Source organism: Podarcis gaigeae (genome assembly GCF_964106915.1).
Source record: "Podarcis gaigeae genome assembly, chromosome: 3".
NCBI lineage: Eukaryota > Metazoa > Chordata > Lepidosauria > Squamata > Lacertidae > Podarcis > Podarcis gaigeae.
In genome coordinates this window covers 86,377,355-86,392,524 of record NC_139680.1, presented here as the reverse complement: position 1 = coordinate 86,392,524, position 15,170 = coordinate 86,377,355, and the positions used below count along the sequence as shown (strand labels likewise).

Genomic DNA, 15,170 nt, shown 5'->3' with positions numbered 1-15,170 from the left:
GGGATAAGATGCCCTTTCCCTCATAAGTAACCCTAGAAACTGAGCTCGGTTAACATCCCCACTTAACACCAGGCCTTTTCAGGGAAATGTAAATTTTGGCTAACTTTCCTTCATTCTTCCCTTTTGCTTGCTCATTATATATTTTATTCCCTCAGGCCACTGGATCCAGACAGAAATAGAAGCAAGAAAACAACCCAGGAACAAAGGTCCTGTTAATGAAGAGAAACCAAACAAAAAGTGAAGGGTCTGGGAAGCAAAGTGCTATATGCGAACAGTATCCAAACCAATCCTATATTAACCTGGGGCTCAAAGACAGACAGCTGACAGCTTGAAATAACAGGCTTGTTGTTTTAAGATAAAGGACATTAATTTTGAGGAAAGCCAGATAAAACACTCTGTGTATTTCATTTTTATAACATTTCCATTTCCCATTTTTTAAAATTAAAACCTCCCCCCTTTTGCATTTGTTTTTTACGCTGCAAGGCAGCTCATCTTAGCCATGAAAAACAGACACACTCATAGAGGAGAGAGAGAGTTATAACTTTAAAAGGTCAGAGCTGGGCTGTGGCACATTTTGAAACAACATAACGTAGAGAGTGAGGCTCTGTCATGTGTCATGATACAAGATAGCAGGGCTGGATTAAACAGCTGGCTAAACATGCTGCACTTGGAAGGTCAAGCTGGGGCCCAGGCAGCAGCACCATTACCTGAGAGCACCACTGGGTGGCGCTGCCCTGCAGATCAGAACAGCTTGGCTTTCCCCTCATGGCAGAATCTGTCAATTTCAGTCTCTCTCTCTCTCTGTTTCTCATTTTTCAGTCTTAAATTTCCTTCTCCACATTTCTGCATCAGTTTGTGATTTTAAGTCTTCATGAAAATCCAACATTTTAATGCACTTTTTTTGCAAGCAATTTCCCCTAATATGTGTATTTTTGCATGTTATTTTCACTAAATTTTTATGCATACTTTGCCTAAACATATCCATTTTTGTACACATTACTTGGCTGGCTAACCACCACAAAATTTGGAGCAGTTTGATTTCAAAAGATAACTGCTGTTTGGTCCACATATTGTTTCAGGAAGTTCAAGTCTGGTAAATTCACATTACAATGCGAACTGAACCGAATCCTGCCCTCCCCATCTCTACAATGGCACTAGCAGCCATGGATGAGAGCACAAGGCTAAAGGGCTCATATAAAGCATCTGGGTTAGAGCAGGGATGAGCAGAAGATAGCCTGGGATCTGCTGGTGGGTCTCTGGGTGATCTGAAGTAGATCAGCTCAGTTGTTTAAGAAAGGCAACAACAAAACGACCCCCCCCCCTCAGGAGGGGGTTTTGTATGGAAGAAGTGTGTAAGCTCAATGCATATCTGTTATTTAAAACAAACTCCTGGGCTCAGAATTCTTTTATTCTTTTGCACCAAACTCCAGTAGGCAGGTATCAGGGTTCTAGTACAAAACACAATCCTACAAGGCTGAGTTAGAGAACAGTGGCTCCCCAAAATATGAATTCCTACATGATGTCGCCTATGAAAGAAGGGGCATTTCACATGTTGCAGAGACAATAACTGCCCAAAGCATCCAGGGGTGTGATGTGATGTGATCAACTTAAAATAGAAAGCGCCAACTTTAGCTGTAATGTGAAGTGGCTGAAAATCAGGAAACTTCGCCACTCAGGCAAGGTTCCACCACAACACCAAAAGGGCCTGTGTTTTCTCAAGCTCCTTACATAAAAGAGAAAAAAATGAGCCAAGGTGTAACAGACTTACTTGGTGCTATTAGCTGCCTTTATCACACTAGCAAAGCAGGGCACGTTTGCCATTGTTACATCTTGTTTACATTGTGACTTGTTCTCCTTTAAACATTCTTGTGCCTTTATAACGTTTTCTTATGTTTCTTCCCCACCCTAGATACTGAAGGCTTAGTGCCAACTTCTAGTCAGGAGCAAATAAATTGAAGGTCTACTCTCCTGCTGCTTTACAATTTGCCTCTTGGGACACGATGTACATGCTTTTCTCTGAACACAAATGTTATCAGGTGGAAAAAGAAGTGTCTGCTTTGCTCCAGGTGATACGTTGGGGAGCTAATACAAGCCCCAGTTTCCAATATATGCACCCTTGCTAGCTATCACAGTTTTAGTTCTTCAGTGCTTTCCTGTCTTTCCAGAAGTAACCTATTGTCAGAGTTGCCTCCAGGTCCCAGCTCACAGAGGACCAACGCTAGTCAGTAATAACATATAAAAGTCTTTATTGAAGATTAGTTTCCATTTCCAAACCGCAGCGTGCAACTCTACGTCTTAGAACTTAGACCGGCGAAGCTCCATCTGAGTCTCCGCCTCCTAGACACCAGTTTAAAACTCTAGCCTTACTCCACCTCTTCCGTTGTTCTTTCCTCCTCTGGGTCCTTCTGCCCCCTGGGGTTTCCTCCTTTCTGGACTCTTCTGACGCTGACCCCCCTGAGTCTTGCCCCTCCTTCCGGCGGGCTTTAGGACCTGGCTCCCTATCCGGGCTACCTGCTGTGCCGCTCGCCTGTACATTTGAGCTTGGCGCGCGCGCCCAGCCGGTAACCTTCCTCTTGACCATTTCCCCGCTCTCCGATGGAGGCGTGGCCAATCCTGACTCATCTCCTCTCGCTGGTGTGAGAACACTGGTCCCGATTCCTGGGACTCCTCCCCCCCACTGCGCTCTGGTGGGGAAGCTGGTCCTGATTTCCAACTGCTGCTCTGGGAGTCCCCGCTGGCCCCTTCCTTCTGGGGTTTCCCCCTTGGCCGCCCCCTTGCCCTGGCCATCGGCGCTCCCTTCTGTGAATCTTCCGATTCGCTGGAGAGGCTCGTGGAATCCCTCTGACCACTGTCACCGCCTACGCTCCCCTCGGATTCCTCCCCCTCGCTCTCCATTTCCTCCCTCTCCTGTGCCTCTGCTCCTGAGCCCCTGACACCTATGAATAGTACATTTAGGTCTACTGAACTCATCTTGGCAAAGAGGGTCACTGCTAGATATTTGGAAGGGACCTTAGTTCTGGAGATGAAAAATTAGTCTATCCAATTGTAACTGGAGGATGTATTTAGATTTGGAAGTTGCATGTAAGTTGCATTATCACAGCATTTCTGTTTAATAACCTTTGTCTAATCAAACGTGCCTTTCAAACAATAATTACAGACCTTTATTAAAGAGCCACCCATTGCCCCATGGAAAAGAAGCAGCCTTCATTTCTGCAGACAAGGTTCCTTTCTCAGTGAAGAACAGATATATGTGCTCTGTGCAACAGCCCATTAAAAATGAAAACAAAGTTACATGCCTCGTATGTGTTTTGGGTTGGAGGAACGTATCAAAGAACAAATATTTAAAAAGCATTTTCCTACCTTATCCTTTGCATCGTTCAGAAGGTCTTCCAGCTCTGAAAAGCTAAAACTGGCTACAGTGATAAAGTCGCCCATGACAGGGACAAATCTATCGCCAGCTTCCCGCATACGTCTCTTCTGGTAGTCCAGCTCCTAAGAAAAGAGGAAGATCAGAGCAACTGACTGGCGAAATTATTAAAACCGGTGCAGCCAAACTGCTAAGACCAAGCAACCATGTGTCTGCTGGGCAGCTTGGGAAGCAGCTTGGGACATACAAAACAAGGGATTTCTTAAACATTCCTGGTGGCAGAGCACATAGCAATTCAAATCAAATTTCTACCATTCCTATGTTCACAGGCTGACACCCTGTGGTGGCTTACCTGTCCTCCTGGCTCTGGACCTTAATCTTCAGGAATTGTTTGTTTTGTTTTGTTTTCGAAATAAAGTTTCTAGTCTCTTTATTTAAAAAGATATACAGGCAAAGATACAAGAAATATTCTGCCCGAGTGCTCAGCACCTAGCATATTCAGGGTCCATTAGGGTTGTGGGTGTCAGCCCCGTGTTGGGCAAAATTTTCCTGCACTGCAGGCAGTTGTATTAGATGATCCTCGTGGTCTCTTCCTTTTTTTAAAAAAAAATATTTTTTATTGCTTTTTAGAAATACAGAAATACAGAAAAAAGAATAAAGAGTGGTTATAAGAAAATAGAGTAGAAAAATAACAAATTTCCATATTCTTTTTCCATCTAAACTATAGGACTTCCCCACATCCTCCGAACCCTGCGTTCTCTGTCTTATAAAACATCAGCAATTTGTTAACTTATTTCAAAACTTATTGTAACTTCCATTTTATCATGTTCCCTATTTTCAATTTTACTGTAACTCAATTCTTATATGTTTTGTATTAAACACAATAAAGTTGTTTCATTATTTTACCTCTGAATTCTTGTGTCTTAGTTTTCATTTCTTTAACTTACATTTGCTGAAGCTAGAATTTCCTGAAAGGTGCATTTTTTAACATTCATACAGCTTATAGTGTTTTTTCAAATAGTCCTTAAACTTTTCCCAGTCCTCCTCAATTGTTTCTTCTCCCACGTCTCGGATTCTGCCAGTCATTTCAGCCAATTCCATATAGTCCATCAACTGCGATTGCCATTCCTCCAGCGTGGGTAAATCTTGTGTCTTCCAATATTTTGCAATCAGGATCCTTGCTGCTGTGGTAGCATACATGAAAAAGGTTCTGTCCTTCTTAAGCACTCTCTGGTCCACCATGCCCAGTAGGAAGGCCTCTGGTTTCTTAGGTAAGGTAAATCTCAGTACCTTTTTTAGTTCATTATGGATCATTTCCCAGAAGGCCTTCACTTTCGGGCAGGTCCACCAGAGGTGAAAGAATGTCCCTTCCGCCTCTCCACATTTCCAACATTTGTTGTCAGACAGATGGTATATCTTAGCTAGCTTGACTGGGGTCATGTACCACCGGTATACCATTTTCATAATATTTTCCTTCAGGGCAGTACATGCCGTAAATTTCAAACCGGTGTTCCATAACCTTTCCCAGTCTACAAACATAATGTTGTGCCCCACATCCTGCGCCCATTTTATCATGGCGGACTTGACTATCTCATCCTGTGTATTCCACTTAAGCAGCAAATTATACATTCTCGAAAGTAGTTTACTTTTTGGCTCTAACAATTCAGTCTCTAGTTTCGATTTTTCCACCTGGAATCCAACTTTTTTATCTATTTTAAATACCTCCCCTCGTGGTCTCTTCCAACTCTGTGATTCATTGCCATAGGAGAGTTTGGGAAGGCCTGGCTGTCTCATAGCTGTTCCCTGACTGTGTGTGCGCACTCCCATAATCCCTAGCCATTGGCCATAATGCCTGGGGCTGATGGGAGTTGGAGTCCAACAACAACTGGAGGGTACCATCTTGGCTACCAGTGGTACACAGTGAAATCAGAGTGGTGATGATGAAAGGGGGGGGGCAAGAAATGGAAGGCCTGGGAATAGACTGAAACAAAGAGGAACATAAAGTAGACAGGAAACAAAAACACTGCAGACAAAGTAAGGCTTAACATAAGACAATATGAGACAGCATAAATTTAACCATTATCAAGGAAGATATCCTTTTCCCTTCCATTAAACAAGATCTTTTTAAAAACAGCAACCACAACAGCACATTCCTGAATCACTTGGCAAGAGCTAAGGGTAACTCACACACAGGGTATTTCCCAGAACATCAAAACAACAACATTCAGAGTCTAAAGTACCCAACTTTCACTTTTATTTCACATTGCAACAAAAGTGAAAGACCCTACACCAATGTGACTTGGAAGACATGTTTCTTTCTTAACCAGCTTGTCAGTGCTTTGAATGACCTCAGGAGGTCAGTCAAGGACAGTATCAAGTGTTCCTTACTCTTCTTTTCAAAGCAACTCCATTCACCACAAGGCTTGATAATGGGCACGGCGTAAGCTCTAACCTCTGGGTGTTCTGTTGCCGTTGTGCAACCATTATAGCACGCTGGATTTCCTCCAAACCAAATGAAACTAATCGTTAATCAGATAGTGGTTTATCTTCCACTTTCTTTTTCTTTTTTTGAGATTGCAGTTCTGAGCATGTGCAGCTTGGTGCTGCCTTGAACTTCCATATTCAGGTTATCTGCCAAATGGACTTATTTGCCTGGAACAGCAGCGAGCGCCTTGAGAACTGGATCTCATAACTGAGTGAGCACAAACTGACTTTTGAACACCTTAAGCTGCTTGAGATTGTGAAACAGGGTGACCTGGGCTCAAACGCCTTTTCGTCATGCAGCTCAATGGCAAGCCTTGGGCCCATCAACACACTCTTAGTCTAATCGGCCTCGCAAGGTTGTTGTGAAGATAAGAGGATCAAAGAGAAGTTTCTTAGATTCCCATTAGGACAACTGCATACTTAAATACACAAGTTGTGATAAAATACATGTTCAAGGATGTGTTTTAACATGTATTCAAATTGTCATTTTTTTAAAAATCACAAAATTAATACAGAAATGGAATGGAATGGGTGTATGAGTTAACATCTGCAAAACTGACCAGGGCCAGAAATGACGTGATCTGCCCATCCTTAGAGGATGGAGAGAGGGAACCTCCATTTATGTCACCTTCAGTTCCTTGGAATCTCGTGGGATGCAGACGGAAGAAACGAAAGACAACTATGGAAATATTATGGGGTTGTTCACATTTAGAGCTGGGAGCCCTGAAAACCTTGAATTGTGCTTTGTCAGGGTTAGCTAGCTACCCATGCCACCCTCTCTCTTTCTCCAGTCTCTTCCTATCAGCATTTAGACTGCAAGATCCTCAGAGAAGGGAATCTTTTCCTTCTGTAAGAAAGATGCTGGCTACAATAATGGCTTACTAATACCGCCAGTTTTATCTTGTGCTGGGACTGTTTGGGGCATTAGATATTCTCTTTAAGATGGAACAGGGTTTGGTGTTGTTGTGTGTGTTTTTTTTGGGGGGGGGGGAGAGACTCTGGCTCTCCAGGGGTTGCTGAACAACAGCTCTCACCAGGAGTTGGAAAATTCAGAAGTGAAAGTTAGGACACTGTGCTCAAAAATCTACACTATCAGAGTTAGTGCAGGTTTAAAAACAAAAAAACAAGTACTCGCCGTAAAAGCTACAAACACAGTTGGCAACAAGGCAGATAGATGCCCTGGCAGGGCTCACAGAGAATGGAGAGTGTTTATGAATTTGCATTTTGATATACTTTGCATTGCCTGCTTCACTCTGTGAAGTTTTTCAGAGCTGGACTCAAGTCTCATTTTTTAAAATGGTGCTGCCAACCCTGGGAAGTGAAGGATTACAAAGTGCCTCTGTAGAGCAGCTGACTGTGAACCTATTTTTAGCCCTGTGTTTGTAATAAGGGGCTTTGAAGAGCCCTCTCAACTGTCAGAGCCAGGACTGTGGCGAGAACACGCTGGAACGCAGTCAAGAGTTGCACCTTCCCTCCCCCCTCCATCAAGTCCACTCCCAACAAGGACCTTCCATTGTTGCTATAGTGCTGCATTTTTACATGCCAAAAGTGGGTGGGGGGAGCAGTAAAATGAATGAGCAAGACGGGGAGGTGCTGGCTGCCAAGGCTAAACAGAGGTGGGAGGGAGGGGGACGGGTGTATGAATGGGAAAAAGATGTTGCCCAAGAAAGGGAAGGAGAAGGTACTGCAAGGACACTGGGCAAACAACTCACAAGCTTGAAACCAAACCGAATCTATGGTTTATCACTCAACAGCTGCAACTATCCTGTAATTTCTTGGATGCCTGAAACAGCCAACACAGAGGAGCTCTGGGCACACAGAGCTTTCTTAGCATGCAAGGGGAAATGTGCCTGCTGGAGAGGGGTGGGGCGAGCTTGTCAAGGAACAAAGTCAGAACTTGAGAGCGACCTTCTCAATATTTATCATGCAAACTGGCTCTGCCACAACCGCTGTGAATCCACATGAAACTTGAGATTTGAAAATGCACACTGAATAGCATTTCATTCCGTGGAAGCGAGCACTGAGCAGCATTTCCAAAGGCCTGGCTTACACACCACACTCAGCCAACTGTTGGCTTAATGCATTGAAGCGATGGAACCAACAAAAAATTCTTGCCAGAAGCAGGACCCGAGTCAATGGGTTCAAACTAATAATAATAATAATAATAATAATAATAATAATAATAATAATAATAATTTATTATTTATACCCCGCCCATCTGGCTGGGTTTCCCCAGCCACTCTTGGCGGCTTCCAACTGAATATTAAAAACAGTATAGCATTAGACATTAAAAACTTCCCTAAAGAGGGCTGCCTTCAGTTGTCTTTTAAAAGTAAAATAGTTGTTTATTGCCTTGACATCTGCTGGGAGGGCGTTCCACAGGGCAGGCGCCACTACCGAGAAGGCCCTCTGTCTGGTTCCCTGTAACCTTACTTCTCACAATGAGGGGACTGCCAGAAGGCCCTCGGCACTGGATCTCAGTGTCCAACTATACCAACTACAAGAAAAAGGATGAATACAGTGGAACAAACTGTATCAAGAAGGTGGTGGACTCCTTCATTAGAGGACTGTAATCAGAGGCTGGATGGCCACTTCTCGGGGATGCTGAAATAGTAGGTTTCCTGCATCCGCAGGAGGTTGGACCAGGTGACTGACCAGATGCTCTATCATTCTAGTCCTTGCATCGCATGCTCCAGAAGTTACTACAAGATGATGTTATGTTAGGACTGTAACTAAAAAGGCCAGCTCCATTAGCATTTTATTTAAAAACCCATGAACATTGTGTTTTGAGTCAACTGACAGCGATCTTGAACCTGCAGACTGAGAGAAGTCAAACTGAGAGAAGTCATTTACAGTGTAAATGGGGGGGGGGTATTCAGAGATACTTGGTTCCACCACTCTACTCCCCATGGTCGGGAGTGAGAATGAGAGGGCACCTTAACTCCCTGGCTATCTAGCATATTGAGATACTATTGATGTCACCAGCTATTTATGCAGGAGCAATAATGTTCTTCAGTCCAGGGAGAATGAATGTAAAATTTTGTGTTCGGTCCATACCCTGTGCTGCACTCACACAACTAACACCACTAAGGGTTACTTCACACACTGCAGGATTAGCGGGTATATATCACAGTCCCATTCTTAAGGAAATCAGCCCTGAGTGCTCACTGGAAGGACAGATCGTGAAGCTGAGGCTCCAATACTTTGGCTACCTCATGAGAAGAGAAGACTCCCTGGAAAAGACCCTGATGCTGGGAAAGATTGAGGGCACAAGGAGAAGGGGACGACAGAGGATGAGATGGTTAGACAGTGTTCTCGAAGCTACCAGCATGAGTTTGACCAAACTGCAGGAGGCAGTGGAAGACAGAAGTGCCTGGCGTGCTCTGGTTCATGGGGTCACGAAGAGTCGGACACGACTAAACGACTAAACAACAACAATCACAGACCCATGCTGAGTACGTTACTACAACTATATAACATCTGAAGTAGATCCATACATCAAACTTTGGCATTAATATCACACTGTTTCCTCTCCAAAGTACCCTACATAAATGAATCTTCAGTTGGGGAGATTATTCAAAGCAGCCCCTGTGTTCGCAAATAATTCAATGTGAAAGCACGTCAAAGTGCAAGTAGATAAATAGGTACCGCTCCGGCGGGAAGGTAAACGGCGTTTCCATCACAGCTCTGGTTCGCCAGAAGCGACTTAGTCACGCTTGCCACATGACCCGGAAGCTGTACGCCGGCTCCCTTGGCCAATAAAGCAAGATGAGCACCGCAACCCCAGAGTCGGCAATGACTGAACCTAATGGTCAGGGGTCCCTTTAACTTTTTAATAAGATAAAATGAACTGGATGATAAACTTTACAATGTAATAATTTAGCCTTGCAATGATGTTTGGTTCTTGCTGCTTGACGTATTTTTGCTGCAACAGCGATGATGATAAAGAGTCATCCCAAATCACAGGTGGGAGGCAGAAGTAGCATGACTTTATGAAGGCCACACAGAAAAGCCAGTGGACAGCCAAGAGGAGAAAGTAGGTGTTCTTGGCTCTAGGTCCTACATTCAGTTCACCAGACCACAACCCCCTAGAGAAGGCCCAGTATGACTGAGTCTTTCTGTTTTGCAAAAGCCCGTTGGCTCCATTCCTTATTTGTCCAGTGTGATTCTATTCACAGGGCTTGTAGTAACAGAACTCTACAGTGATTACCCCCAAGTATATAACATCGAGTAGAAAATGAAAGGACTGAGCCGCTCCCTAGAAAGTAGGCAGGCAATTCTCTGTGTGCTTGTTTTGAACAACCAACTACAAGGTGCCTTCTCTGCTCCATTATGGATGCATGATTCACTGAACTAGAAATGTGCTAGGGAAGTCAGGGCAGGAGCCACAGCTCACAGGTAAAGCAAGTGTTTTGCATACAGAATAGGATGGGAAAGATCCCTGGACATGACAAGAGTAGTAGACAATATTGAGTTTGATGGACAGAACAAGCTGGTGTAAGGCAGCTACATGCCAGGCTGTACCCTGTGGTGCAGGGGGTGGGCAAAAGAAAAAAGAAACAGACAGCCATGTTTGGTGTGAGAGACAGTGCTCCACCTGTCCTCTGCTACTTGAAGGATCTTGGGCCCCATTGGTGGCTGTTCACGTATTGAAAAAGTGAATCAGGTAGGTTTGCCAAGTACAAACTGAATCAGTGTTTTCCCCCATCCTTGGTTGTATTGCAGCACCGTACAGCTGTGTGACCACCACTTCCATACCTGCTTGCTTCCCTGCCTTTCTCCCTCCTTGGCAGATGTTTTGGCTGCTACTAAATGATTTGATACATAGGCTACACCCCACCCGTTCAGACCTGTCCACAGAGGCCACGCCAAACACCTGCTCAGAGACCAAACCTCTCTGAAAGAAGCAAAAGCAAGTGTTCCAACATTTTTAGGGCATGTCATTTGTCAAACTCCCATCCCCCCAGCTCTCAGTAGCAGATCAAACAAGTTTCTTAAGGGGTACATCTGGTAATATCATCAGCCCAGCCCTACGGGAGATGGTTTTAGGGAAACAGGCAGTGCTTGACAAAAGAAGAAAAGCTCGTTCTTCTCTCACCAAAAACACAGTGCCCGAGTTCCCGAGTGAGTATTTGGAAACCATGAAATACTTACAGCTTCAACAGCTTTCAATCCAGTCTTTATGTTGTTCACTTCCTTCTCCAGCTCCACCAGGCTGCAAGGAGACACAGAGAGACATACAGCCGTTGAAAACAAAAAGGGCAGTGTTACATGGGAATACAGGAACTGGTGAGGCAGTAAAGATCGCTGGTCCATCCAGTCTGGTATCCTGCCTCTGTCCCCAGCCCTACACCAGATGCTTTATAGGTGGCAGGAAGAGGTCCATTCTGTGTTGCATGAGCTTTTAATAGGAGGGTTCAGACCCTGGGCTGCTTGCACTCACAAGCAAGATCCCACACTATTCAGAAGAGAATAAGCCTTTCAGCCTCTGGATAAATGAAATGGGGGAGGCAGGCTGAAGCACCCAATTTTGACATGACATGGCCAGCTTTAAATCAAGCAGAGAGCTTCTGCTTCTCTTCTTCCAACAGAGGCCTTTGGGGGACGAATGGACTGGTTATTTGTTTGCTATTGACTAGTTTTTCATTCTGCTTGTGTCAGGTGTCAGAGGATCCAACCACCCACGGTAGGTTGCCAGGAATGGATAAAACAAGGAAAGTTCTTACCAATGCTATTTATTCAATATTCACAGAGATAGGCTTAGAAATGCAGCCTCTTTTAGTACTGGTGTTGCTCCAAGTGAAACCCCACCCCCTCCGTCTCTCCCACTTCCTCATGAGTCATCGCTACGGGTGCTGGAAAGAGCCTTTCACCTTTGAGGTCTCTGCTCTCCTACTTTCAATGCCTACTGGATTCTGGAAGGGGGGGTCTGGAATGCTTTCTAAAGACACTGAGTCATTCAGCTGTCTCTCCCCTGATGCTGCTTCTTCTTCCTCCTCCTCCTCTCCCGTTTCCCAGCTTTCCCGCTCATCTGCCTCTGAGCTGCAACCTTCCTCAAACCCCTGTTGTATTTCTTAGCTGTCTCCTCCTTCTCTGGAAGGGTCAGGCTGGAGAAGCAGTCTCCATTTCTCCTCTGCCCAGTCCCTGACATCTTGACTTATGTTCTTACCTTCTCTTTTAGTATGTATCTTTTAACAAATTTAATCATTTTCTGTTCTTAAGTCACCTTGGGCACCTAGTGCAGAAAGGCAGGACAGCAATTCCATTGATTAACTATTACCTGCTTAACGCACAGGCAGGAACCCAGCACCAGAATAATCATCTAAAGAGGATCAGCTTCTTCCTCCCCACCGACATTATTATGCCCTCCTCCCAAAAACTGACAGCAGAATACAATGCACATCCACTCTGAAGTATGCCAGCATGGTGTAGTGATTAAGAGTGTTAGACTAGGACCTGGGAGACCACAAAGCTCCCAGGGTGACCTTGGGCCAATCATTGCCTCTCAACCTAAACTACCTGACAGGGTTGTTGTAAGGAGAAAATGGGTAGAGACAGAGAAGCATGTTCATCACCTTGAAGTCTTTGGAGGAAAGGTGAGATTAAAATGTAATAAAAAAGTGAAAATGAAATGAAACTGAGTTTAATGGGACTTATTCCCAGGCAAGAATTGTACATTGTGGCATGAGTAAAATAACCCCTTTTGATTAGTTGAATAAAAAGTGACCATAAAGATCCATGGAAAACTACTAATGTTGAGGGATAACTGTTGGCTTTTCATGCAATAGTATACTGGGCTATAAAAAGTGGCAGAAACGTAGAATTGTAGAATTGGATGGGGCCCCAAGGGTCATGCAGCCTAAATTCCTGCAATGCAGCAATCTCAACACATGGTCTCCCATCCAATTTGAAACCAATCTGGACCCTGCTTAGCTTTGCAAATGTGCTAGCAGATTTATTGCTGCAGCATCATGTGAATCTACAACATCTAGCCACTAATGCTGTACAGATCATATTCCATTTTTCACTGCAGGTTAACAGCCTATTTTACAACACATTATTATATGTCGCCTCTAGTCAGGTTGCCGAATGAGCAAATGTCAACACAATGATCTAGTACCCATCCTTTGTTGAATTTTTAATGTCAGCCCCAGCCCCAAACTTACTTGACTTTTGCTGCTTCTGGAAGATGCTGTAGTTCAGACTGCATGTCTAGAATATCTAGGTAGTTCTTTTCAAAGATCATAATCAGGTAGTGTAACAGCGTAATGTTCCTATGAAAAACAGATATGAATGAGGCAAAAAAAAAAGGATATTGGGAATAACTGACATGCCATGCAAGATGTCTGGCATGAAATCAGGCTCACCAGTTCAGGGTTAGATAAGCATCAGCATTTATGTTTCTTTAATAAAAGCCATGTAAACAAAAAGCAAACATATCTCTTTATAACAGCAACAAAAAATATTTCACTTGGACCCACCCATCCAACAGAGAATGTTTAATGAAGAACAACATAAAAATATTTATAAGGAATAAACAAGCAAGTAAGCAAATAAACCTACTTATCTATGCTAGATTTGGTGTCTGCTATTTTATTGAGGCTGGAGACCTTAAAGCCATAGGCGTTTCCTCTTTGGCCTTTGTTCATGTAGTTGCCAAAGGCTAAAACGACTTCCAGGAGCTGCTTCAGCCGCTTACTACGTGTGAGCTCCTTGGAAGCCAGGAGAAGAGCTGAAAGAGAGAGATAAGAAATTCCCTTAAGTTAACAGAGTGGTGCCATTTCAATCAGCAAATGTGAGGCAATCATCCTTCTTCCAAATCCCAAGTCCCAAGGCAAACAGCCCCTGCCCCAGTCATTTTCCTTCAAGAATCAAAAATGTATAAGAATGTCACTAAAGAGCTTTTTCATTACAGTGAAGAGCATATACAGCAACTTCTGGTTTCCATTCAAAGTGAAAACCAGAAGCTGCAGCAAGCGGAAATTTTTTTGGTATTTACTGTCAAGTGAGGCAGAGGTACCCACACATAGTGGGTCTCACATAGGATGCTGGTCTAGCTAATGAAAGGGACAGAGAGGAGCCAGGCAATATAAACTACACTGTCAGAATTGTGACTGGACCTACCACATGGTGGTTGCCTTGCACTGACCGCGACACTACCCAGTGGAAGACAGCCAATGCTATTCCTATTCAGAGTAGACCCATTGAAGTTAATGAACGCCACTAACTTAGGTTCATTCATTTCAACAGGCTTACTCTGAGTATGACTCAGTTGCCTACACCCCAGCATCTTTTTGCAAGTCCTGCAATGGTCTCTGAAAACTTTCGCTTTACCTTCTACTTTGGGTTTCGCTTCTGCAAGCCTCTCGGGGAACTTCTTCTTAAAGAATAATGCTTGAAGCCGCTGCTGGTAGTGGTCGATCCTAAAGTAGCGAAAGGTATGGGTTATATTTCAAGGGAGCGCCAGAAAACAAAGCCACTATGAGCGCAGTTCGTATTTATACAAAACCTAAAATGACTAGGGTATGGATGAGGAACCTGTGGCCCAACAGATGTTGTTGGATGCCAACTCCCATCAGCCTCAGCCAGCATGGCCAAAGGTCAGAAATGATGGTGGAGGGCCACAAATTCCCCACCCCTGAACTAGAGGATGCTTTAAAGTCTCGGTGAGTGGAATAAATAAGATGGCTGGCAGAGTTTAAGAAACATCATCTGCCATTTGGCTTTGGGCACTAAGATACTGTATAGTACAGCAGAGTGCTAATGGCCATCATTGTTGTTGTTGTTGTTGTTTAGTCGTATAGTTGTGTCCGACTCTTCGTGACCCCATGGACCAGAGCACGCCAGGCACTCCTGTCTTCCACTGCCTCCCGCAGTTTGGTCAAACTCATGCTGGTAGCTTCGAGAACACTATCCAACCATCTCGTCCTCTGTTGTCCCCTTCTCCTTGTGCCCTCCATCTTTCCCAACATCAGGGTCTTTTCCAGGGAGTCTTCTCTTCTCATGAGGTGGCCAAAGTATTGGAGCCTCAGCTTCATGATCTGTCCTTCCAGTGAGCACTCAGGGCTGATTTCCTTAAGAATGGATAGGTTTGATCTTTTTGCAGTCCATAGGACTCTCAAGATTCTCCTCCAGCACCATAATTCAAAAGCATCATTAGCAGTCATCATTTCACTTGAAATGGTGGGAAGGAAGGAAGGAAGGAAGGAAGGAAGGAAGGAAGGAAGGAGAGAGAGAGAGAGAGAGAAACAATCCAGATGCATAGAAATATATTTATTCAGTCCAACAAGCTTCCAATATTTCCTTCCATCAAGGGCAC

General features: G+C 44.1%; 1 protein-coding gene across 11 annotated transcripts in view; it reads right to left on the bottom strand.

The window, feature by feature from the left end:
• Positions 1–15,170, bottom strand: part of DAAM2 (dishevelled associated activator of morphogenesis 2) — a 217,198-nt gene that overhangs the window by 15,294 nt on the left and 186,734 nt on the right. For 8 of the 11 annotated variants that reach the window (XM_083732214.1, XM_083732209.1, XM_083732212.1 and 5 more), the window contains 5 exons: positions 14,186–14,274; positions 13,415–13,583; positions 13,018–13,125; positions 11,006–11,066; positions 3,361–3,492 (listed from right to left, as the gene is read on the bottom strand). In XM_083732214.1, the coding sequence (XP_083588340.1) occupies positions 3,361–3,492; positions 11,006–11,066; positions 13,018–13,125; positions 13,415–13,583; positions 14,186–14,274 (559 nt within the window). Of the gene's footprint in view, positions 1–859; positions 2,173–2,936; positions 3,493–11,005; positions 11,067–13,017; positions 13,126–13,414; positions 13,584–14,185; positions 14,275–15,170 lie in introns of those variants that run through there. The other 3 variants (XR_014562494.1, XR_014562495.1, XR_014562496.1) reach the window with 1 other exon arrangement.